The sequence below is a fragment of the Dipodomys spectabilis genome, unplaced genomic scaffold (assembly GCF_019054845.1).
Source record: "Dipodomys spectabilis isolate Male_0828 unplaced genomic scaffold, ASM1905484v1 ptg000147l, whole genome shotgun sequence".
NCBI classification, from domain to species: Eukaryota; Metazoa; Chordata; class Mammalia; order Rodentia; family Heteromyidae; genus Dipodomys; species Dipodomys spectabilis.
In genome coordinates this window covers 17,203,167-17,225,956 of record NW_024870824.1, presented here as the reverse complement: position 1 = coordinate 17,225,956, position 22,790 = coordinate 17,203,167, and the positions used below count along the sequence as shown (strand labels likewise).

At 50.5% G+C, this 22,790-nt stretch overlaps 1 protein-coding gene across 1 annotated transcript in view; it reads right to left on the bottom strand.

Annotated features, from left to right (window-relative positions):
* Tcof1 (treacle ribosome biogenesis factor 1) overlaps positions 1-22,790 on the bottom strand; it is a 43,630-nt gene that overhangs the window by 1,806 nt on the left and 19,034 nt on the right. The window contains exons 9-23 of the mRNA XM_042691910.1: positions 22,470-22,685; positions 21,950-22,168; positions 18,456-18,587; positions 18,147-18,290; positions 17,833-18,033; positions 17,520-17,717; positions 17,204-17,404; positions 16,887-17,090; positions 14,337-14,441; positions 9,462-9,648; positions 7,754-7,875; positions 5,567-5,774; positions 4,513-4,595; positions 3,883-4,060; positions 1,911-2,450 (exon numbers count right to left, since the gene is read on the bottom strand). Coding sequence (XP_042547844.1) covers positions 1,911-2,450; positions 3,883-4,060; positions 4,513-4,595; positions 5,567-5,774; positions 7,754-7,875; positions 9,462-9,648; positions 14,337-14,441; positions 16,887-17,090; positions 17,204-17,404; positions 17,520-17,717; positions 17,833-18,033; positions 18,147-18,290; positions 18,456-18,587; positions 21,950-22,168; positions 22,470-22,685 — 2,938 coding nt within the window. The remainder of the gene's footprint in view (positions 1-1,910; positions 2,451-3,882; positions 4,061-4,512; positions 4,596-5,566; positions 5,775-7,753; positions 7,876-9,461; positions 9,649-14,336; positions 14,442-16,886; positions 17,091-17,203; positions 17,405-17,519; positions 17,718-17,832; positions 18,034-18,146; positions 18,291-18,455; positions 18,588-21,949; positions 22,169-22,469; positions 22,686-22,790) is intronic.

Below are 22,790 nucleotides of genomic sequence, written 5' to 3'. Positions count from 1 at the left end.
CCTGAGCTCTTTTGCTCAAGGACAGTGCTCACTGCCACCTCCAGTTTTCTGTTGTTTAATGAGATAAGAGTCTCATAGGTGCCAGGCACCGGTGGCTCACGCCTGTAATCCTAGCTACTCAGGTTGAGATCAGAGGATCGTGGTTCAAAGCCAGCCTGGGCAGGAAAAGTCCATGAGACTCTTATTTCCAATTAACCACCGGAAGTGGCACTGTGGCTCAAGTGGTAGAGTGCTAGCCTTGGGCTGAAGAGCTGAGGGGCAGCACTCAGGCCCAGAGTTCAAGTCCCATGGCTGACAACAAAAAAGTCTCAAGGATTTAACTGCCTGGGCTGGCTTTGAACCATGATTCTCAGATCTCAGCCTTCTGACTAGTAGGATTACAGGTGTGAGCCACCAGCACCTGGTTCTATTTTTCTTTAGTCTTCCTACCCAACTCCAAGTGGTGGGGCCTCAAGCATAAGAGACATGTGCTCTACCACTGAGCCATAACTTTAGCCTTTTTTTTTTTTGGGTCATACTATGTAGTTCTAAGCTGTCCTGGAATTGCTTATTCTTCTGGGTCTGTATCCCAAGGGTTGGGATTACAGGTGTTCCGCCATGTCCAGGAAATCAGCTGTTTTTGTTTTTTGTTTTTGCCAGTTGTGGGGCTTGAACTCTGGGCTTGGGCGCTGTCCCTCAGCTCTTCAGCTCAAGGCTAGCACTCTACCGCTTGAGCCACAGTGCCACTTCTGGTTTTCTGAGTGATTTATTGGAGATAAGAGTCTCACCGAGTCTCTTCCCTGGGCTGGTTTGAACAGCGATCCTCAGATCTGAGCCTCCTGAGTTGCTAGGATTAGAGGCATGAAACCACCGGAGCCCGGCTAACTCAGCTGAATTTTAAATGAAAACTCTCTTGCCAGGAGCTGGTGGTTCATCAGGAGACTAGCTACTCAGGAGGCTGAGATCCGAGGATCACTGTTCAAAGCTGGCCTGGGCAGGAAGAGACTCATTGCCAATTAACTACCAAAAATGCCAGAAGTGGAGCTGAGGCTCAAGTGGCAGAGTGCTAGCCTTGAGCAAAAGCAGCTCAGGGACAGCTCCCACACCCAAGTTCAAGTCCCAGGACAGGCATACACGCAACACACGCACATACATGTGTGTACACACACACACACACACACACACACACACACACACACACACACACACAAACTTCAACACATTTAAAGATGACAGTGGGAATCCAGTCAAGTTCTGCACGCCAAGGGGTGATGGCAGCCCCGCTGTGAGGGTGGCCCCAGCAGCTAGGCTCTGTGCTCTGCGGCAATTAGGCACCAGGCATCTATAGGCATACCTGCCTTGGCAAACTCAGAGCAGTGCTCAAGAGGACTAGGTTAGGGGATGGCTCTGCCTAGTAAATGCAGCTTTTCTCCTTTGAGCCTTTTTCCACTGGAAAATGAGAATGAAATACCTGCTTCTGTTACAGGGCTGGTAGAAGGAAGTCAGAAGTCCTACTACATGTAGACTCTAGCACAGCCACAGAGCTCTGTAAAAGGCTGTTACTTAGGAGAAACAAGTCTAGAGAGAAGATGAGGCTTGGTCAGGGGTTCTGGTCCATTCAGCACCTACAGAACTGAAAGGAAAAGCAGGCACCTCCAAGATCTGCTTGCTACCTTGGGTTAGAGGCAGAGGAGCTACTTTTCCCCAGCCTTGAGCCCAGGGCTGAAAGTGGATGTGATTGCTGAATGGGCTCCAGAGGCAGGGTATACAGTGTGGGCCTAGGTGCCCCTCATCTACTCTTGGTTTTGCCACTAGCTGCCCCAGGACCCTAGACAACTACCTCTGAGTCTCTTATTCTGCATGGGGATCATGCCACTGAATGTGGTCCCTAGCCGCCCTCCGTGCGCACCAGGGGACGTGATGTCACTTACTCTTATTGGATTTCTTCTTTTCTTTCTTGCTCTTTGAGTTCATTTCATCATCACCCTCGGCCTTCACCATCCCCAGCTTCCCTTCAAGCTTGTCTTTGGCCCCTGGAGAGCCAGGAAGTCCCTTCCCCTTCTTCTCTTTGATGTCACCACTCCCTTTGTCCTTCTTTGCTTTCTTTTTGGAAGTCCTGGAGATCTTTTCTGGGAAAACAGTACCCTCTCCACCTTCTCCAGCTGTTGACTGCTTCTTCTTGCTCTTGGGGGGCCCGGAGGCTGACTGGTCCCCTGACAACTTCCGCTTCCGGCTCTTCTTGCTACTCTCTTTAGTGGTGTCTGTGACCTTCTTCCTTTCTTGTTCTAGCAGCTGTGTCAGGACCTTCACCACTGACGCCTGCACCTGGGCCTCACTCAGGGGCCAGGGCTGGCCCAGCAGGTGCTGGGTGATGCTGCTCTGAAGCGCCTGCGTGGATGCTGCCAAGCCCATGGCTCCCTTCTTGGGCTTCCGGGGCTTCCGAGGTATGCCTGAGGCAGCATCTTTTCTACCTGTGGAGAGGCTTGGGGTCACAAGTCTGCGAGTTGGGAGACAGATCTACAAGCTGAGGGGTGACAGGGAAGACTATTTCTCTAACAACAGAACAGATGGGGCAAGTAAAGGTCCTCTCTAATCTCAATTCACACCACCTCAGACCTTACTCCTAACTTAAAGCTCTTCTTTGTCTTTGTCTTCATGCCAATACCCCACTCAAGTTCCAGATGAGGATGGATAATGGATATAGGATGTTAAACTAGAGGCCTGCACCCAACAGGGAGATGCCAGGTCAGACAGGAGGAGGAATTCTTGCTGGCAGTACTGGGAGACAGGAGACAGGGTTGATGTGGTATCCCACCTTACTGGGATACCAGTCAGGTACTAGCTCTTCTTGGGGGCTTTGTCCTTGAGTGTGAACTGAGGAGCTAGATAAGTAATGAGGTCCCTTATTATAAGCCACAGACTCAGACATTCAGCTCATCAGCTTTGATGCACAGTGAGTCCTTGCCCTTCCTGACCAGGGCTCCCAGCAGCCCGGGGGAGTGCTGGGCTGGGGTGTGCTGTGCACACACGTGGTGTCTGACTAAGCAGGTTTACTGCCTGCCAGAGTGACTTCTGGTGCTGCCTTTGTTTAGAATTTTCCACGCCTCTGCTTGCCTTTGATAATTGTGTGCTGACTACACGTGTAAAAAAAAAAAAAAAAACCTACAGCCCCCTCTAAAATGTCTCCTTGTCACACCCGCCTCTCATGTAAAGAAAAAAGATGGTGAAGAAAGTGAGCAATGATTCCACCCCTGGCTCTGAGCAGGGAAGCTGCAGCTGATACTGGGGGCTGCCACTGCTTCATTTCTCAGGTCACCTGGGATGGTCACCACCCCCTTTCAGGCCTACATGAAGCTTCTAATGGTGGGCTCTACAAGGGGCTCAGGTTGGGACGTGGAGGTGCTCACACCTCAAGAGTCCAAATGGGCACTCCATGCCAAATGAGGCTGGGGCCATGCAGAGAACTTCACAGTGCCCACTCCCACCACCTCCCCATGCCATTTGTCTATTTTCTGAGCATCATGCCTTGATATGACCTAACGTAGCCCCCTGACTAATGGTTAGGACACAGGGGTCCAAGGTGGCCAGAGGCTTGTTCAGGCTTCAAAGTAAGTCAAAGCAGCCCTGGGGTCAGTCCATTGACCAGGATCTCCTGAGATTTGTTACCTCTGAATCTTGACATCGACACTGAGTCCATTTGTGAGGAAGTCAGCCGGGATTGCTGGAGAAAGTCAAGGCCTACTCCACAAGTCTAAGACAATTGTTCTATAATCACTCACAGCTGCACCAGCTTTCTGGGGCTGGACAAAGCTGGATCCCCAGAATCCAACTCCCATACAGGACCTTATGGATGGGACATGGCGGCCCATGGCCTTGTTCTTTGTCCTGTTGCCCTTGACTCACCTGCTTTAGGGGACATGGTGCCTGCTGTGTGTTGGGAGTCTGCTTCCTGCTTCCCATCTGGGTCATCTTTGGCCAAAGCAGAGGGAATGGAGGGATTTGGGTCTGGCTTAGGAGTGGCCTTTGAAGCTTGGGAATTGGCCAGGGTCAGCCCGGGACTCGCATAACCTGAGAGGAGAGACTGAAGAAGCCCAGTGTAAAAGAGGCTGTGGGCCCGCCCATCCGGGGCCCGATACATACTCATGGCCTGTGGTGAGGAAAGCAGCCCTGAAGGCTCTGGATCAAGCTGACCCTGTCCATGCAAAGCAGGCGGCACTGACACCGGAGAGGGGCTTAGCCCTGCAAATGTGCCTCCTGAACCATTTTCATTAGTACTTATTTTAGGCACATTTGAAAAGGAAATTTCTTTTTTTTTTTCTTTGAAAAGGAAATTTCTCATTACTGATGCAAATGGAAAATCACTAGAGTTGGGAGTAACCAAAGAAGAGTTCTGTTAAGGCATGTTTCTGTTTGGGCATGACTTAGTGTCAAGGTAAATCTTTCCACAGACTGGAAGGAAGGTTAACTACTGTGGACCTTGGGGGGAGGACGACGCCTCAGGTGAAGGATGTCCTAGCCCCTACTGAAAGTTACCTGTGAAGGTGCTACTATCTCATCCTCGCTGGAATCAGATGTGGTCTCCTCCACCAGGGTCTCTCTCTTGGTCAGAGCTGAACCTACCAAAGAAGCAAAGGTCTCCTGTTGGGAGTCCTGGGGTCCTGTCAGCCAGGCAAGAAGAGTTACAGGTGGGCCTGTGCTGCCCCAGTCTTCTGCCCAAGCCTCCTATTGCCTCCATCAACACTAGCCACAGCAGGGCTGGGAAGGTGGCTCAATGGTAGAGTGCTTGCCTTACATGCATGAAGCCCTGGGTTCGATTCCTCAGCACCATATAAGCAGAAAAAGCCAGAAGTGGTGCTGTGGCTCAAGTGATAGTGTGCTAGCCTTGAGCTGAAGAGCTGAGGGACAGCGCCCAGGCCCAGAGTTTAAGCCCCATGACCGACAAAAACAAACAACAACAAAACCCCACTAGCCACAGTATTCAAGAGGAGATGCTCAAATGCCATAGGTTTCATTTCTTTCTTTCTTTTTTTTTTTGGTACCAGTCTTGGGGCTTGAAATCAGGAATTGGATACTATCATTTGTACTTAATACTAGTGCTCTATCACTTGAGCCACAGCTCCACTTGTGGTTTTTTTGGTGGTTAGTTGGAGAAAAGAATTTCATGGACTTACTTACTGCCCAGGCTGGCTTTGAGCCACATCTTCAGATTTTAACCTCCTGAGTAGCTGAAATTACAGGCATGAACCACCGGAACCTGGCAGTTTTCATTTCTAATTCCCAAGCCTTTTGGTTACCTCTAAGGTGGATATGTACCCTAGGGACCCGGGGGAATTCAATAAAGAGAGCCAAAAATATCCACTAAGCTGCCAGTGGTTCAAAGGCAGAATCATTTGGATGAACTTCCTCATGGAGTTGTAAAAGTGAGTAAACTGGAGCCCAGTATGGGATGTTGTGATCAAGTCCTCTGATGAGGTTGGGAAACAGAGCTGAGACCAGAGTTCTTACCAGGCTACATCTCATGCTCTCCTCTCTCCTCCAGTAACTCTACCCGGCTTTGGGGCTAACATGGCCATCTGGGGTTCCTTACCATCCTGCTTGCACTCTGAAGAGGTGCTGCTGCCATTATTGCTGTTATCTGGGCTCTTGAGGGTTTTGGCTTTGGGGTGGCCCAAGGGAGTGCTTGTGGCCTGTTGGCCCCCGGGAAGCTTGGGTTTTCTGAGCTTCTTGGTCACTTGGGCCTGGACAGGGGTGCTCTGGGGAGATGTCACAGGGAGAGCTCCCACGGCATTACCAACCTAAATTGGCAAAAAGAGTGTAAGGGAAATCAAGGTTAGAGGGGGCTGGTGTTTGCCCAGCACAACAGGGATGGCCCCATGCAGGAAGCTCCACACACATGGCCTCGTGTGAGGCTTCCCACCATTTTCAGGTGAATACTCTCCAGTTCCTTCCTGCACATAGGATGCCAAGAGAGCTAAAGGCAAGGACTGGTGCTAGAGCACAGGCCATGTGGTGGAGCTGAAATGTAAACCACACCTCTAGGAGCAGAGCTGGGTGAGTTGGGTTCCCTCATCGCCCCAAGCTCACCCTACTCGATGAAGGTCTGGGAAGGAGACTGAGCCTCACTGGCTTTCTAGGTCAGGACCTTCAGGGTGGCCTGTGTCAGTGGGAGGGATGCCTGGTTCTTCTTTGTCACTTGGACAGTGACAGGCAACCTTGAGACCATGGGTTCTTAGGATGCTACCTCCTATGCCATGACAGCATGGAGTAAGGACTTAGGAGCAATCAAAGGTCAACACTGCCACTTAAAATAGAATAGACGTGACAGGACTCGGGAGATAATGAATCACCATGTTCTCAAAGAGCAGAGAGAGCTCCTGGGCCAGGGCAGAGACTGGAAGTCCAGCACTCAGCTGGTGCCTTCCCTGGGCATGTGTACTCCCTCCCTTATGTCCCCCAACAGCCATGTAAAGAACCTGGATGACCTTTCCAAGCCTCCCATGGGCCTTCCTATGCTACACAGCCTATCACCGCCTGGCCCTGCCCCTTACCACCTCATCCTGTTGGTGAGGTCCCCTCGCCCTACTTGAGTCCCCTGAGTTTCTGGTACCTGCTGGCTTCCTAAGTGCAGGACATTCCCTGCCCCTCCTTCCTAAAGCAGGTCACCCCATTTTTCTCTGCTAACTTCCTTCACAGCACCTAGCAGCTGGTGAAGACCACCTACATCTGCTTTCCTTGATCAATGGCTTGGGAGCTCCATGAGGGAACGATTCTCCCTGCCTTGTTCCTAAATGGTGCCTGGCAGGGGCAGATGTGGAATTTCTGGGTACAGGGACCACAGTCAAGCAATCCACTCAGCATCCACACTACATAAGCTCTTGGGCTGTAGTCTGTTCATGCACCTGGGTGGCACACCAGTCCCTTCAAGCTACAGATACCCAATTCCCCAGCACCACTGCTTGCTCAGAAGGAATGGTATACAGGGGTCTCCTCCCTTTATATGAGATGGGAGGACAAACTCAGAAGGCAGAGAGCATGGAATAGGAGTTAGAACCTGGGTGCTGACCTTGTCTAATCCTGACCAAGCCTTGGGTGGGGTATCCTGTTTTGTTTTTTCCCCTGGTGTTAGTCCTGGGACTTGAACTCAGGGCCTGGGTTTTGTCCTTGACCTTATTTTTGCTCAAGGCTAGCATTCTACCACTTGGGCCACAGCTCCACTTCTGGCTTTTCTGATTGTTTAGTGGATTTTGCTGCCCACCTGGCTTCAAACCACAACCCTCTGATCTTACTCTTCTGAGTAGCTAGAATTATAGGCATGAACCACCAGTGCCAGGCTGTGCTCAGTTTTATTAACAATAGGTTATTAACTTACCCTGTTGGTTTTAGATTTAGGAAGGGCCAAAAAAAAAATGCAGTGAAAATAGGGAGAGTTGGGAAGAACACGCACTGAATGCTAAAACAGGGCAACTATTGCTCATGGCATTTCAAAACTATGGGGGAGGGGGAAGAACACAAGCAAAGCCTAGCATGCACACTGGAAAAGCTGATGGGGGAAAGAGCTCCCAAAGCGCAGCAGGCTCCTGGGCGAGTTCCCAGGCTGCTGCTCCTGACAGTGTAAAGCTGGCTTGGAAGCCTGGCATCAGGGCAGTGACCTGAAGCCCACAATGACTGCCACCAGCTGGCAGTAACTGTCAGTGGCAGGAAACACTGTGCTATTCACTGGCACCTGCCAAGGTAGTGGAGAGTGGGGCCCATACCACTCCCTTAGCTGTTGTACCTGAGTGGTGGCCGCCTCCTGTTTCTTGCCTTTTGGTACCCAACTAGATTCCTTGTTGCTGCCAACTCTGGGAGCTGCCTTTGTGGGAGCAGCAGGCATAGTCTCCCCCTTGGTTTCACCAGCTGAAAGGAGGAGAGGAGCACATCAGGACACAGAAGCTACCTGGACCCCTCAGCTGGGTGTTACCCAATCACCAGCCCTGACCAGGGACCTGGTACTATGCCCAGGGATCACACAGGAGAGCTGGTTCACCCCTCTCCCCAAGCTCCCAGGCAGGAGCTGTTGCTTTATCAATTGGTAAGGCTCAGGGATAACAAATGGTTCTAGGTCTTCTCAGCACCTCTCTTCTCAGCAGGCAGGATAGCACTCCTGAGCCACATGCCACAAGTGTCACACTCTTCTCAGTTCAGACATCCTTTCTGAGAACCAGCAGGGAGAGGTGCACAGGGTTGGACACATCCCCTGTCACAGCCCTAAAAGACTCTTCATGTCTCCAATGCAGTAGCAGTACTGGCTGAATGAACTATGGTACTACTTTGCAGCCAATAGGATTCACGTTTCAAATGTGTAACAAGAAACCTCCAGTGTTCTAATACATGTGCTCAACAGTACTCCAATACATCTGTTGATGAGGACAGGGTACTGGGTGCAGGACGATCTCAATGTAAAAACACCCAAGTGTATCTTATATTTTCATGAAAGTCAGTGAGTATAATTGTCAGCAGCATTATGTGAAGGAAGGGGATTATAGTATTTTTTCTTTGGTGAGCCTTTCTTTTCTTTTCTCTTGGTTGTTGTAGGGCTTGAACTAAGGGCTTGGGTGCTGTCCCTGAGCTCTTTTGCTCAAAGCTAGTGCTCTACTACTTGAGCTACAGTACCAGTGCCACTTAATTTTCTAGTGGTTAACTGGAGACAGAGTCTCATGGACTTTCCTGCCTGGGCTGGCTTTGAACAGTGATTCTCAGATCTCAGCCTCCTGAGTAGTAGGATTATAGGCGTGAGCCACCAGTGCCTAGCTGTATTTCTCATCTTCAAGCACTATTTCTTGATTAACATGTTATAATAACAGCAATACCAACAACTTTTTGCTATTATTGACAGTGTAAGAATCTCGGAACTCTCCCTCTCACCCTCCCTCCACAGTACTGTGCTTTAAAATCAGGGCCTTGCACTTGCTTGGCTGGTGCTCTACCACTTGAGCTATGCCACCAGTCCTGCTTTTTATGGGTTATTTTTAAGAGGCTGGCTCTGCACCATGATCCTCTAGGTCATGGTAGCTAAGACTGATTAGAGGCATGAGCCACTGGTGCCTGGCTTGGTTCTTGTGCTGATGGATGAATTCCCCCTGCAATATCTCGGCTTAGGATCAGCCTAATTCTCTTCACATGCCACTAGGGATGGCTACCCTAGCCAGTTATATGTTCTTCCTTAGACTCTAGGGTTCTAGTCCCTGCAGCTTCCAGATACTGTGCTGGACTCCATGCTTGGAGCTGGCAGAGACCCAAATCCTCCAGAATAAGGTCTCAGTCAGCCCCATCAGAATGCTCCTGTAGAACCCTGAGCCCTGGCCCCCATGGCACTCTGCTAGGCCACTCAGCCAGAGGCCTGTTATGTCTCGTCTCAAGGGGCAGCAGTGGTGGCAGCCCTTCCCAGCTGAGCCTGGCAGGAGCAGCAAGGCTGTCACAAGAGGCGCTGTGACCTGGCTCACCAGTGGAGGACTGTGTGGCAGGGATCACATTGTCATCGTCCTCACTCTCGGAGGAAGAACATTCGGTGGAGCTGTCCGAGGCCCGGGTCTTCCTTGGGGTGCTTGCGGCCCGGGATTGTGTGGGGGTAGCAGCTGGGCCAGCTGGACTACGATTAGGGTCGACAAAAATCAGAGGGGGTTTAATCACCTTGAAAAACAAAAACAAAACACCCCCCCAGTGATTAAAGGCTTGGCCAAAACAATGGGAAGTGGGTAGAGGACCTCAGGAACACCTAGGCAGAGGTCTTTCTAGCTGCCCAGGGCCCTCTCCATCCCTTTCCACCCTAGGTACCTGCCAAGATCTAGTACACCACCTCATAGCTCCCAGAAGCCCAACTGACCCCCATGCTAAGCACCTGAGAGCAGCAGGGTCATCTCTACTGAAGAGATAGGTGTCAAAGCCACAAACAAGTCCAGAGAGGAGAGAGGTGCCAAGGTCACATAGCCTTCTAGAAGCAAGGCCATGATCAGAATGCCAATTTAATTTTCTTTCTTCTGGCTGATTTTATTGATGATCCCCTAATGAGGGCTGTAAAATCAGCAATCTGGCTGTAAAGTAGGACTTCCCTGGGGAGGTGTTTGCAGTTGCACTGCCCTACTCGAGACTCGGAGGCGGCACTCAGCCCCACTAACCTGGTTTCTTCAACACAAGCGAACAGGGGTGGGCAGGCAGGGAAGAACCCATAGATTAAGACTGAAGGGCTCAGTAAACAAACACAGTGCATGACCCTGATTTGGACTCTTACTATTTAAACACATTAGATATAAAAATAGCATTCATGAGATAACTGGGGAAATAAGATTGCCATTTTTTTAGGTGTGATATTATATTGTGGTTATGATTAAAATTTAAAAAAGAACAATAAAAAAAAGAGTCCTTACCATTTTGGGTCAAGGTGCAAAGTGCAATCTTGGTGGATGAAATGGAAGATCTAAGATCAGCTTCAAAGCAAGCCAAGAATGCTGGGGACGTGAGGGTAGGGTGTATATGTAACGAGCCTACTCAGTAATATGTGACTGAGGAGGATAGGAATAAGGTATAGATTTTTTTCTTTTGGTGGGTTGTGGGGCTTGAACTCGGGCTGGGCACTATCCCTGAGCTGTATTCAGCTCAAGGCGAGCACTCTACCACTTGAGCCACAGGGCCCCTTCCGGTTTTCTTGTGGTTAATTGGAGATAAGAGTCTCATGGACTTTCCTGCCCAGGCTGGCTTTGAACTATGATCTTCAGATCTCAGCCTCCGGAGTAACTAGGATTATAGGTATAAGCCACAGGCACCTGTCTAGATTCTTTGTATTATCTTTTTTTTTTTTAAACCAGTCTTGGGACTTCACCTCAGGTGCTGTACCTGAACTTATTTTGCTCAAGGCTAGCACTCTACCACTTGAGTCACTTCCGGCTTTTTCTGTTTATGTGGTACTGAGGAATCGAACCTAGGGCTTCATGCATGCTAGGCAAGCACTCCACCAGTAAGCCCCCCCCCCCAAAAAAAAGATAGGGTCTCTAATGCTGGACGCTGGTGGCTCATGCCTGTAATCCTAGCTACTCAGGAGGCTGAGACCTGAGGATTGCAGTTCAAAGTAACCCGGCAGGAAGGGTCCCGAGACTCTTATCTCCAATAAACCACTCAGAAAACCAGAAGTGACCCAGTGGCTCAAGTGGTAGAGCACTAATTTGAGCTCAAGAGCTGAGGGACAGCATTCAGGCCCAGAGTTCAAGCCCCATGATTGCCAAAAGATAAAAAAAGATAGGGTCCCTATGGAGCTCAGACTGGCCTTAAATTTGTGATCCTCCTGCCTCAGCCCTCTGAGCACTGGGATTACAGGTGTCCACCATAATGCCCATTATCATTTGATCTTGAGAAGTTCTTTGTACTTCCCAATTCTTACTGGTAAGAGAAAAGGCAAGGAGCAAGAGTAGCTCCTTACCATTGGACAAATTCATCTGGCTAGGAACCCCTTTGTCTGGAATATAACACCACATCCCAGAGGATTACAGGACTGTTTCCTTCTCCAATCTCCCAGCTAGTGAGACCCACGTGTAGCTCTACTGAGCCAGGGGGGCTCTACCCCTAAAATGCCAGAACTGGCTGGAAGTCTATTCACTTCCTGGCCAGTGTGTGTGGGGGGTGGGGGAGGGGGGGAAGGGACAAAAGACAAGAGGGCTGCCTAAGAACCTGGAGGCAATCAGGGCTAGGTCTCTGCCACTTTGCTCTAGCCACCTCCTGGGTATCCATCATCCCCAAGGGCTATGGAAAGAGAAGTAAAGCAATAAAGCAAAGCAGAACACTACCCATTGGGGGGTGGAGGCTCTGTTGGGCTTAGGCCCTTCCTACCCCTGCCAAATAGCCTCCCCCACAGCCACTCTGATCTGCTACTTCCAGAGCCTTTCTTCCCACGAGATGAGAAGGAGAAGGATGGAAAGTGGGAGAAGGCTTGCAGTGGAGGGAGGGGATCTATATATATGAGAGAAGACAGAGGAACAGATTGTCAGGGACCAAGAGAGGCAGCGAACCCACTGAGGCAAACAATAGCGTCTCAGGATGTTAAAAGCAGCTCAGCAGCACAAGCCTCCTCCTCACTCCACCTGCCCACGCCACCCTATCCCAGCCGCAGGGCAGTAGCAGGGAGCTGATGTGGGGGCCTGGATATGGAGGGTGGGCTGGGACAGGGGTAGGGGAGAGGGGCTGCAGGGAGCAACGATCAGGTCTAAAGGCTGTGTGGCCTCACTTTTGTTCCCACCTCTGTCATGAGTGCTTTGTGGTTAAGCCCTCTGACTCCTGGAGTCTCGTTTCCCAACTGTTGGAAGGGCCACCAAAAATTCCTCCCTGGGCCTGCTCGATGCAGGGGAAACAGCACATAGGGGTGCACCTCTATCTAGAACTGAAGCAGTCGAGCCAATCAGCGAGCCGTTGGCTTCTTCCCTGTGGGCTCCAGGCACTGAGGATCCAGAAGGGATCCACGACACCCCTGCCATCCATGGTGCCTCTTTCTAGAAAGGGTTGCATGGTGTTCAGGTGGTGCTGAAGGCCCTGGCTGTCAATCCTCGGTTTGTTTTCTTACTATTTCTCTCTTCTTTCAGATGCAATCTCAAACTGGAGGGCTTTTGGTTTGGGCAGTGATATAAGGGGGGCTTTAAAATAATTAAAAACTATGTATTTGTGGTTTCAGACATAGTGAGGATATACTGTACTAATTGTTGTTGATATGCTTATATATATATGTATATATATATGTATTATAATATATGTATTTCCTAATTCACTCCAGGTTGCAAAGTACTCTGGCCTGAGTCAGTGTCTATTCATGCCCTGCAGCCACCCCGACACCCAGCCCTTTCTCCCACTCATGGGCTAATGAGGAAAATGACACAGGAGACTAAGGTAGGAGGGTCAAAAACCCAGGCTAGCATGGGTTACACAGTGAGAAATTTTGTCAGTAGAGAAATGCTGTATAATAATGACAGTGATCACAATTACGGAGGTGGGCACTGAAGAGCTAAAACTCCTCCAGTTAGGAGAGGACACAGTCTCAAGCTGTACCCCTCTTCCCTGAATCCTCCCTGGAGAATTCTAGCTGCTGGCTTTTTTCCCAACCGTTTAAAAACTTTTTTTTTTTTAAAAATAGGGACTCAGTACTAGTGCAGCAATTGACTGGTTCAGCTTGAGCGTGGTGTTCCTTTTAATTGTGTTAACCCGCCCCCACAGAGAAAGGTGAGGCAGCACCCCTCTCCCTTCCAGCTGTGTGGAACACCTCAGAAGGTGCCTGATTAGCATTCCACAGAGAGCAGGAAGGCAAAGACAAAGGCTGAGCCCCAGAGAGGGAGTGTAAAGGCAGCAAGGCAGGGATGAGTGTATGCATCCTGACTGGGTTCAAAAAGGTGCTGGGGCAGAACTCTCCCCTTCTCTGAGCCTTACTCCTCAGAACAAGAACAAAAAAGAGGTTCCCACAGGTTCTCTGGGCTCAACACAGTGCTTGGCACCTAGGGAGTGTGTTCATCATCCTCTGTAGCTTGGGCTACTGAGATGGGCATTTGAGTGCACCAACCCTGGGTACACAAGCAGCACTGGACCTGCTTGATGGACTGACAAGAACATGGCACACATGGTGGGGGTGATGGGAAAGACCCCTGCAAGTGTGGGGCTACAAGATGCCAGCACCATGTGAGGGTCTAGCCAAAGGGCTGAGGACTGAGGAGGTTGTTCTTACCAGAAAGGCCTAGGTTCACCAACAGTGCATGCCACACAAGAGATGAGCCTCTGAAGGCAAGCAAAGGCAGTCTTAACCAAACCTTTGGGGACCCAGAACGAGGAGAGTGGCAAAACCTTTGAGGAGCCTCGGATACTCAGGCACAATCCCAGGCGAGGCCCACAATGAAGCCTCTTGATTCCCAACAGGAAACAGGAAGACAGGGATCTGGGAGCAGTGTGTGTGCTCCCTCAGCATGTCACTTCAGTTCACACACAGAGCTCAAGCCTGACCTTCAAATGGGCAATATCAGCTGGCTCCTGACAACAGGCACTCCTGCTCAGGTGAGGACAGTGACAGGATCTGAGATGCTTAACATCCATACATAAACACCACAGTGACCCTACTTTACAGCTCAAACACCCCAGTGTGGAGGAGGCTGGCCCAGGATGGAGGAGTTGGGGTGTGGAGCTGGGCTTGACCCTGCCCCAATGGTCAACTACGCAGACCAGTGTGCTGAGAGAGTAAAGAGCTCCAGAATTGTGGAATGCGGCCTTGAATATTGAGATTCCTCTGAGGAAGATCTCCCCCTGCCCTCTCTGAGCCCCGAGCTTGACTCTGAGCCGTGTCTGGAGAAGGCACAGCCTACCTGGCTGCACGGCAGCTCCTCATCACTGCTATCTGTGGACTCCTCTGTGTCCTGCGTGGGGGCTGAGGTCAGCGTCTTGCTTTTGGCAGTGTTTGAAGTACCATCCTTTAGAGAAGACAAGATTCAACAGAATATGACAGGGGAACGTTAGCTGAGGAAGTGCAACCAGTGAGCATGCTGCCTATCATGACCACAGCCAATGGAAACACACCCCCACTTGGCTTTCTGATTCTAATCTGTACATGTCATTTCTATTTTTAAAAACTTCTTCTTTATGTGGTACCAGCTTTGTGCTTGCTAGTTAGACATTTTACTGCTGAGCCATACTTCTATCCCTTTTTAGAAGTGGCTACTTTTGATAAGGGTCTTCCTTCCTGCCCAGGAATGCACTTGAACCAGGATCTGCCCATCAGAGCTGGGAGAAAAGGCATGTGCTACCACACCAGCCTATTTCATCGTGATGGAGTTTCACAGATTTTTCTGCCCAGGCTGGCCTGGAAATGTAATCCTCCCAATTTCAGCTAGGATGACAGGTATGTGCCACTGTGCCCAGCTATTGGTTCAGAAAGGTTCTTGTAAACTTTTTTACTCTGACATCCTTCCAATCTCAGCTTCCCAAGTAGCTAGGATTATAGGTGTGAGCCACTTGCCAGACTTATTTCTGTGCGCGCACGCGTGTGCGTGTGCGTGTGCGTGTGTGTATGCATGCTGATCCTGGGGCTTGAACACTCTACCACTTCAGCCACAGCTCTACTTCTGGCATTTTAGTTTATTGGAGATAACAGTTTCACAGACTTTCCTGCCAGGGCTGGCTTCACTGTGATCCTCAGATCTCAGCCTTCTGAGTAGCCATGATTACTGGTGTGAGCACCTGGTTTCATTTCCTAATTTTTAATTGGGCAACTATAATGTACACTGTTGACCAACCCCCAACAACTCTGCCCTGCAAATCTTCCTTTCTTCCATATTCCCAGATCTATTCTGGTGTTTCTCACATGCTCTGGAGAGGGGCAGGGAATCCCAGCCTGAGATATGGAAAGGCCTGTAAGGTAGTGCTATAGTCCTATGGTTACTAAAGTGGGTGGAGCTGAGAGATGGAAGAAATCCAGGTTACCATGGATGCCAGGCTGCTGAAGGACTAGTCTTTGCAGTAACCAACCTCTGGGCCTGGTACTCTGCTCTGCCCACCTGTATCCTCCATACTGTGGTACTTTCTGACATAGCACCTCACTGAAACCTTAACATAACAGCTATCCAGGTTGGGCACATAGCTCAGTCTGGAATTTATGCTCTTAACATTTCCACTAGTACCTGGGTGGCAGGGGCTCATGCCTGTAATCCTAGCTACTCAGGCCAAGACCTGAGGATCACGGTTCAAAGCCAGCTCTGGCAGGAAAGTCCATGTGACTCTTATCTCCAGTAAACCAGGAAAACTGGAAGTGGCGTTGTGGCTCAAGTGATGAGTGCTCACTTTGAGCTGAAGAGCTGAGGGACAGCGCCCAGGCCCAGAGTTCAAGCCCTACAACCGACAAAAAAAATAATAATTTCCAGTAGTGTGTAACCAGCAGGATGCTGCCTGTGTTGACCACCGCCAACCCATGTGTACACACTGCTCTGTGAAGTGCTTATCTCCATCTGGGTCTTGTGAATACCCAGTTTTCCTTCAATCTCAGCATCATCACCGAGCTGCACCCCCAGCCTGCATCTCCATTCTCAGTGCTTACATTTATGTATGAAAAAAACAGAACAAACCTAAGAGGGGGTAGAGTCTGGTGTGGGGTAGGGACTTTGGCTTCTTTTAGAAATGCAAGATCTAGAGCTGGAGGCATGATCAACTTATAGAACACCTTTATCCAGCAAATACAAGGCTCTGAGTTCAAACTCCAATACGTATTAAACTCCTGTATCACAAACAAAAAAAGAAGAAATGGAAGATCTACCTATAACAAGGACACATTTCTATAAGGTCTCAAATGGCTGAAACTGAAAGGCACTATCCACCTCGTTTCCCCTAGCTGCCGCCTCCATCACTTATCACTGTTTTCATTACATGCTTGAGTCCAACTGGAATTTGTCACCCTGGACATAGCCAGTTCTGCTGCCTGCTGTAGCTAGGGAGAGGAAAACTTCTCAGAAAAGAGATTCTCCTTCTTCTCTTCCTTCCTTCCCACTGCCCAGATGCCACACACTAAGCTAGATCAGACCCCTGGGAGCACCTGCCTCTGTGGGCCCAGAGGAAGGAGTTCCCTACCTCCTCACAGCCTAAGGCCCCTGCATGGTGGTCCCAGATTTCTTATTCTAACAGGTTATGATTGAAGTTGGCAAGAGCTAGCCTTGACTGCATGGGCAGCTCCATCCCAGTGCTGACAAAGCCCCGCTGGTTATGGGGTGCTAAGGATGTCCTTTATCGGACCAGGTGAGGGGCTACAGGTTCCACCTACGAGACAAGGAGGCCAGCAGTGGGGCCAAATTCATCTGTGCTTCTTTCCTATATGGTCCTATAGTCATAATTTAAATAACATGTAGGTTGTGGTGGCTTGAAGGCCTCACCTGGACTGGGGTCACAGCTGCTGGAGTCTCATCACTCTGTGACTCCTCGCTGCTGGTGTTAGAGTCTTCCTCTAGCTTCCCAGTCTGGGCCTGGGCAGCTGCAGGTCCTGTCTTCCCAGTGGGTGCTGGAGGGGTTTTCTTGGAGGACTCTTTAGTAGGGGCTGAGATAGTGCTGACCTGAGCTGCCTTAGCTGAGGGCTTTATCTGTAGTGAAAATGAGGAAGTAGAGAAAGCTGGAAGGTAGGTAGGCAAGAACTAGAAAAGCTGAGCCCTACAGTGAGGGCTCAAGGCACACACAGAGCTCTCCTTGGGCCTACCTGGGCTGGTGCTGCCTCCTCCTCACTATCAGACTCCTCGCTGCTGCTGACGTCAGAATCTTCCTCTAGCTTCTCAGTCTGGGTATGAGCAGCTGCAGGCCCCGTCTTCTCAGAGGGTGCTGGAGGGCTTGTTTTCTTTGAGGATCCCTTGGTAGGGGCTGAAGTGGTGCTGACCTGAGCTGACTTAGCTGAGGGCTTTATCTGCAGTGATAATGAGGAGGTAGAGAGAGCTGGAAGGTGGGTAGGCAAGAGCCAGAAAATGTAGGCCCTACACAGTGAGGGCTCAAGGCACACATATAGCTCTCCCTGGGCCTACCTGGGCTGGTGCTGCCTCCTCTTCACTATCAGACTCCTCACTACTGCTGTTGTCGGAGTCTTCCTCTAGCTTCCCAGTCTGGGCCTGGGCAGCTGCAGATCCTGTCTTCCTAGTGGATGCAGGAGGGGCTTTCTTGGAGGACTCTTTAGTAGGGCCTGAGATAGTGCTGACCTGAGCTGTCTTAGCTGAGGGCTTTATCTGCAGTGAAAATGAGGAAGTAGAGAGAGCTGGAAGGTAGGTAAGCAAGAACCTGAAAAGCTAGGCCCTACACAGTGAGGGCCCAAGGAACATGTATAGCTCTCCCTGGGCCTACCTGGGCTGGTGCTGCCTCCTCCTCACTATCAGACTCCTCACTGCTGCTGTCGTCGTCGGAGTCTTCCTCTAGCTTCCCAGTCTGGGCCGGGGCAGCTGCAGGCCCCGTCTTCCCAGTGAGTGCTGGAGGGGCTTTCTTGGAGGACTCTTTAGTAGGGGCTGAGATAGTGCTGACCTGAGCTGTCTTAGCTGAGGGCTTTGTCTGCAGTGAAAATGAGTGAAAGGGAATAGCGAGAGGGTGGGTATGCAGGAGCCAGGAGCTGGGCCCTACAGAAAGAGGGACCAAGGCACACTTGTGGTTTTCCCTGGGCCTACCTGGGCTGGTGCTGCCTCCTCCTCGCTGTCTGATTCCTTGCTGCTGCTCTCTGAGTCCTCTTCTGCCTCTACAATTGACCCCTTCTGTGCCTGACCCCTTGGAGTGATGGTGCTATTCTGAGGGGCTCTTGCAGGTGGCTTTTCCTACAATGGGAGGGGTAAAGGCATTGGAGGAGGAAGGGGAAAGCGTGGTTCTTCTGGATTAAGCTCCCACTTCATGGTGTGATGGGTGATCATGAGGCTGCTCTGGCCACACATAGCCTGGTCCAGCTAAGTCACTGTTGGGGGGGGCCCTTCTGCTCCACTTACCGTGGCTGGGGTGACCTGTCTTGCTTGGGCAACTGCAGTGGCCACCTTCCCAGGAGCCACCCCCTTGACTGAAGGTGCCTTTGTGGAAGCTGGGCTGGCTTTGGCCTCAGAGGCTTTCCCCAAGGGCTTGGTCTGGAGGAACAGAAGGGAATTAGAGAAGAGAGAAAGTGAGAGTAGCAATCTGGGGGAGCCAAGAACACTCATTCTGCAGTCAGATCTACACTAAAGCTAGGATTCTGGCTCCTTCATCTAACAACTGTGTAAACTGGAGTAAATCATCTGATCGTTTTTTTTTTTTTTGCCAGTCCTGGGGCTTGAACTCAGGGCCTGGGCACTGTCCTTGAGTTTCTTTTGCTCAAGGTTACCACTACACCACTTGAGCCACAGTGCTGCTTCCAGCCTTTTCTGTTTATGTGGTGCTGAGGAATCGAACCCAGGGCTTCACACATGCTAGGCAAGCACTCTATCACTGAGCCATGTTCCCAGCTCATCTGATCATTTCATCCTCTGTAACATGAGCCTAGTAACAAGGCTCACCTATAGCATTTTTTATTTTTTTGGTGTTGGTACAGGGACTTGAACTTAGGGCCCTAGGTGCTGTTTCTGAGTTTTTGTGATCAAGGCTGCAGCTCTACCACTTGAGGCATAACTCCATTTTTGGCTCTTTGTTGGTTAGCTAAAGATAAGGGTCTCTCAAACTTTCCTGCCTGGGCTGGCTTTAAACTGTGATCCTCAAGATATCAGCCTCCTGAGAGGCTAGGATGACAGGTGTGAGCCACCAGAGCCCAACTACCTGTAGGATTTTGTGAGACTTCAATAGGAGTTTTAGTACTTAAACCTAGTAACAGGTATCATGCTATATGCTCAAATTCACCACTGTAATGAAGTTACCCAGAATAAAGATGTTTCTAGGCTCCCTTCTAGTTTGGTGTCCATGTCATTAAATTCAGGTCAAGAAAATCTAAGTTAAAAGCCATAAAGATAGAAATACATTTCTCCCTCCTCTGGGATGGGATGCTAAGGTAACAGCTAGAATTCAGACAGCTATCTTAGGTCTATGAGGCAGGAGCTAAGAGCAAGACAGAAAAACACTGCAAATTTTCTTCTGCTTAAACCTAATCTTAAGTGATATCCAGAGAACTGTAATGCCTGACAGAGTCTTCAGTGAATACAGGTAAGAGAGAGATAAGCACAACCAAGAGGGAACTATGAGGAATAAGCACTCTGCAGGATCAGATAGCAGCCCGGCTGCTGAGAGATGGCATGCAGAATCTGCAGCATCTCAAGGCCATGCCTCACAGGGATGCCATATGGCTAGTGCCAGAAGACATCCCACCCTAGCACCTCTCATCTGCACGGTGAAGTCAAGACTCAAACGTTCCAGCTGAGAGCTCATCAGAACAGCATTTGCTACATTAAGGGGCTCAGGAGACAGAAAATAGACACATTCTTTCACAGATGGGAGAAAATCAAAGTCATGAAGCCCACCTTGATCCAATAAGCCATTGGAAAATAGGACCAAAGCCACAGAGCATGTTCTCCAACCACAGTGCAGCTAAATTAGAAATCAACAATAGAAAGGCACCTGGGTAATCCTAGATTATCTGGAAATTAAACAACTCATTTCTAAATAAACCATGGTTCAGAGAATAAAAATAAAACAGCCTCCTCAAGGTAGAGGTGGGTGGCTCAGGTGGGAAGACAAATACTCCAGTGACCTACACAGTGACATCCTTTGCGGAGCTGGGCCTGGCATGTGTCTGCAGCCTGAGAAGAGGGGAAGTCTTCCCAGTAAGACTACATAGCTTGAACCCCAGAAGAAGAATCTTGGGACCTGCGGTGTCACAAGACAATAGCAAGATGGGGAAGCCAAGATCCCAAGAAAGATGTTCTGTAGTACAGGGGGGAAAAAGGATCAATCCATGTCTGAGTGGTTACTGAAAAAAGAAAGTGGTAACTAAAGTAATAAACAAGTGACAGAAGGGGAGAGGCAACATCTTCATTTCCCCTTGATCTCCCAGGGTGGGAAGTCTGAATCCTGGCTGTTGCACATCAAGCCCAGCCATTCCTCAGGGGATAAATGGTCCAGAGATTACCAGACACAGGTCCCTGACTGGTGTGCATAGTCTCACTCAACGTGGGAGAGCTCATTTCTAGGGTAGAAAAAACAATCAAAGCCCTGGTAGACCTTTTAGGTAGCTCCAGAGAGTCTGCTTCTGGCCCTGGCATACATACCACACAGGCACTGGCAAATCAGGCTTCCTTCTCTGCCTCTACTCTCTGCCTCCTGGGAGACTTTCAACTCTGGATTGGCTGCCAGTCTTCCTGAAAAGCCCTAGGTGACCACCTGTTTCACTCAGCAAGCCTCACTGCACACTTTGATCCAGTGGAACAACCTACACATACTTACATGGCTACTTGGTAGGCCTTCCTTTTTTTTTTGGTCTGTCATAGGGCTTGAACTCCAGGCCTGGGCACTGTCCCTCAGCTTTTCAGCTCAAGGCTAGTGCTCTACCACTTGAGTCACAGCACCACTTCCAGTTTTCTGGTGGCTAATTGGAGATAATAGTCTCAAGGGGACTTTCCTGCCCGGGCTGGCTTTAAACCGTGATCCTCAGATTCTCAGCCTCCTGGTAGATAGGATTACAGGCATGGGCACCAGTACCCTGACAGTACCTAGCAGTGACTGAGCAAAGTGTGTGTGTGAACTCAACAGGGCTATGGAGGAGACCCTGGAGCTTGGCTGGGTGGAAAACAAAAGCAGGGAGGGAGGCTGTCCAGAGGCTTCTGAACACCCAACAGCAGGAGTGGTAACCTGGCCTGCCTCCCTCAGGGCCTCACCTGTGCTGGGGCCACAGCTGCCTCCTCACAGTTGGACTCTTTCTTGCTGCTCTCAGTCTTCAGAAGCCTTTGCTCTGATCTGGGCAACTGTAGGCCCGGTCTTCCCAGGGCATGCTAGAGTGATTCCCTGTCCTGAGGCAGCTCTCCCTTGGGAGTCCTTTCCCCATAGACTTTCCCTGAGATAAATAGTGGAAAAGAGGGGGTCTACAGGAGCCCAGGGAAGCTAGGCAGATTGGTGCAGAGGTGGCTGGGCAAATTCAGGAGTAATGTCCTGGCCCTTTGCCTCCTCACTTCTGAAAGGACATTCCCAGGGCCTCTGGATATGAGTTTACAGCAAGAGATGAGGGCAGGCTGCAATCATGTTCTGCAATCCAGGGGGCTAGGGTGTTAGCTTATATGGGGGCCACCTGGCAGATCTGAGGTAACAAGGGCACCTCTCCAGGGAAAAGCCTTGATCTGGGTTTTCAAAGCTGGTTTTGTCCACAGGGAGGCAAACAGCTGGAGGTACATACATTTGGAAGCCCCATCTGTTCTAGGGTGCAGGCCCCCGCTGTCCTTCCCCACATCCTGACCCAGCGGCAGACTCCTTGCTGCTGGCCTGACATGAGGGCAACCAGGGTAAGGCCACCTAGCCGCCTTCTGTCCCATCTCACCTGAGCTGGAGTCACCACTGCCGCCGCCGCCTCCTCTTCCTCACTGTCCGAGGAGTCCTCGCTGCTCTCGGAGTCTTCCTCCTTGGACTTTTCAGCCTTGACATGGGTGGTCCTGGGCCCTGTCTTCTGAGGGGACACTGGGGCAGTTCCTTTCCCCAAGGAACCCTTGGCAGGATCTGAGGCAGGTCTGATCGGGAGGTTCTTCCCTGAGGGTTTTGCCTGGAGTGAGACAAATAGGGAGAGAGAGCTCAAGGAAGGATGTTTCCAGACCAGAGACCAAGACAGCCACCAGTCCCAGTGCAAAGGAGCCAGGGCTTAGGGCCCCTCTCCCCTTTGTGGGGGTCTGGATGCTGGGGGCAAAAATCTGGAATGGGCCTCACTTGGGCTGGGGTTGGCTCCCCTTTATCATCCTCTTCCTTTGCATTAATGTTCTAAGTCCTTCTACCTTTTCTGCCCACAGGGATTACTGTAGTCTTCCTAAGACCCTTCTTGGCAGAGTATGGTATCTCCCCAGCCTCACCTGAGCGGGGCTCACAGCTGCTGGTGCTTCCACTTCACTGTCAGACTCCTCTTCGCTGTTGCTGTCTGAGTCCTCCTGCTTTCCTACCTGGACCCGGGTCTGGGTCACTGCAGGTCCTATCTTTGTAGGGGCCACTGGAGGTGCTCGTTTCTGGGGGGACTCCTTGGTAGGCAACGAGGTTGCTCTGACCTGAGCTGTCTTCACTGAGGGTTTTGCCTGTCATGAGAAATGGGAGTGAGAGAGCCACAGGCTGGGGATGAGTATACCTCATAGTACAGATGGCACTACCCAGGGCGAGGACCCTGGGAGCCCAGGGCTGCA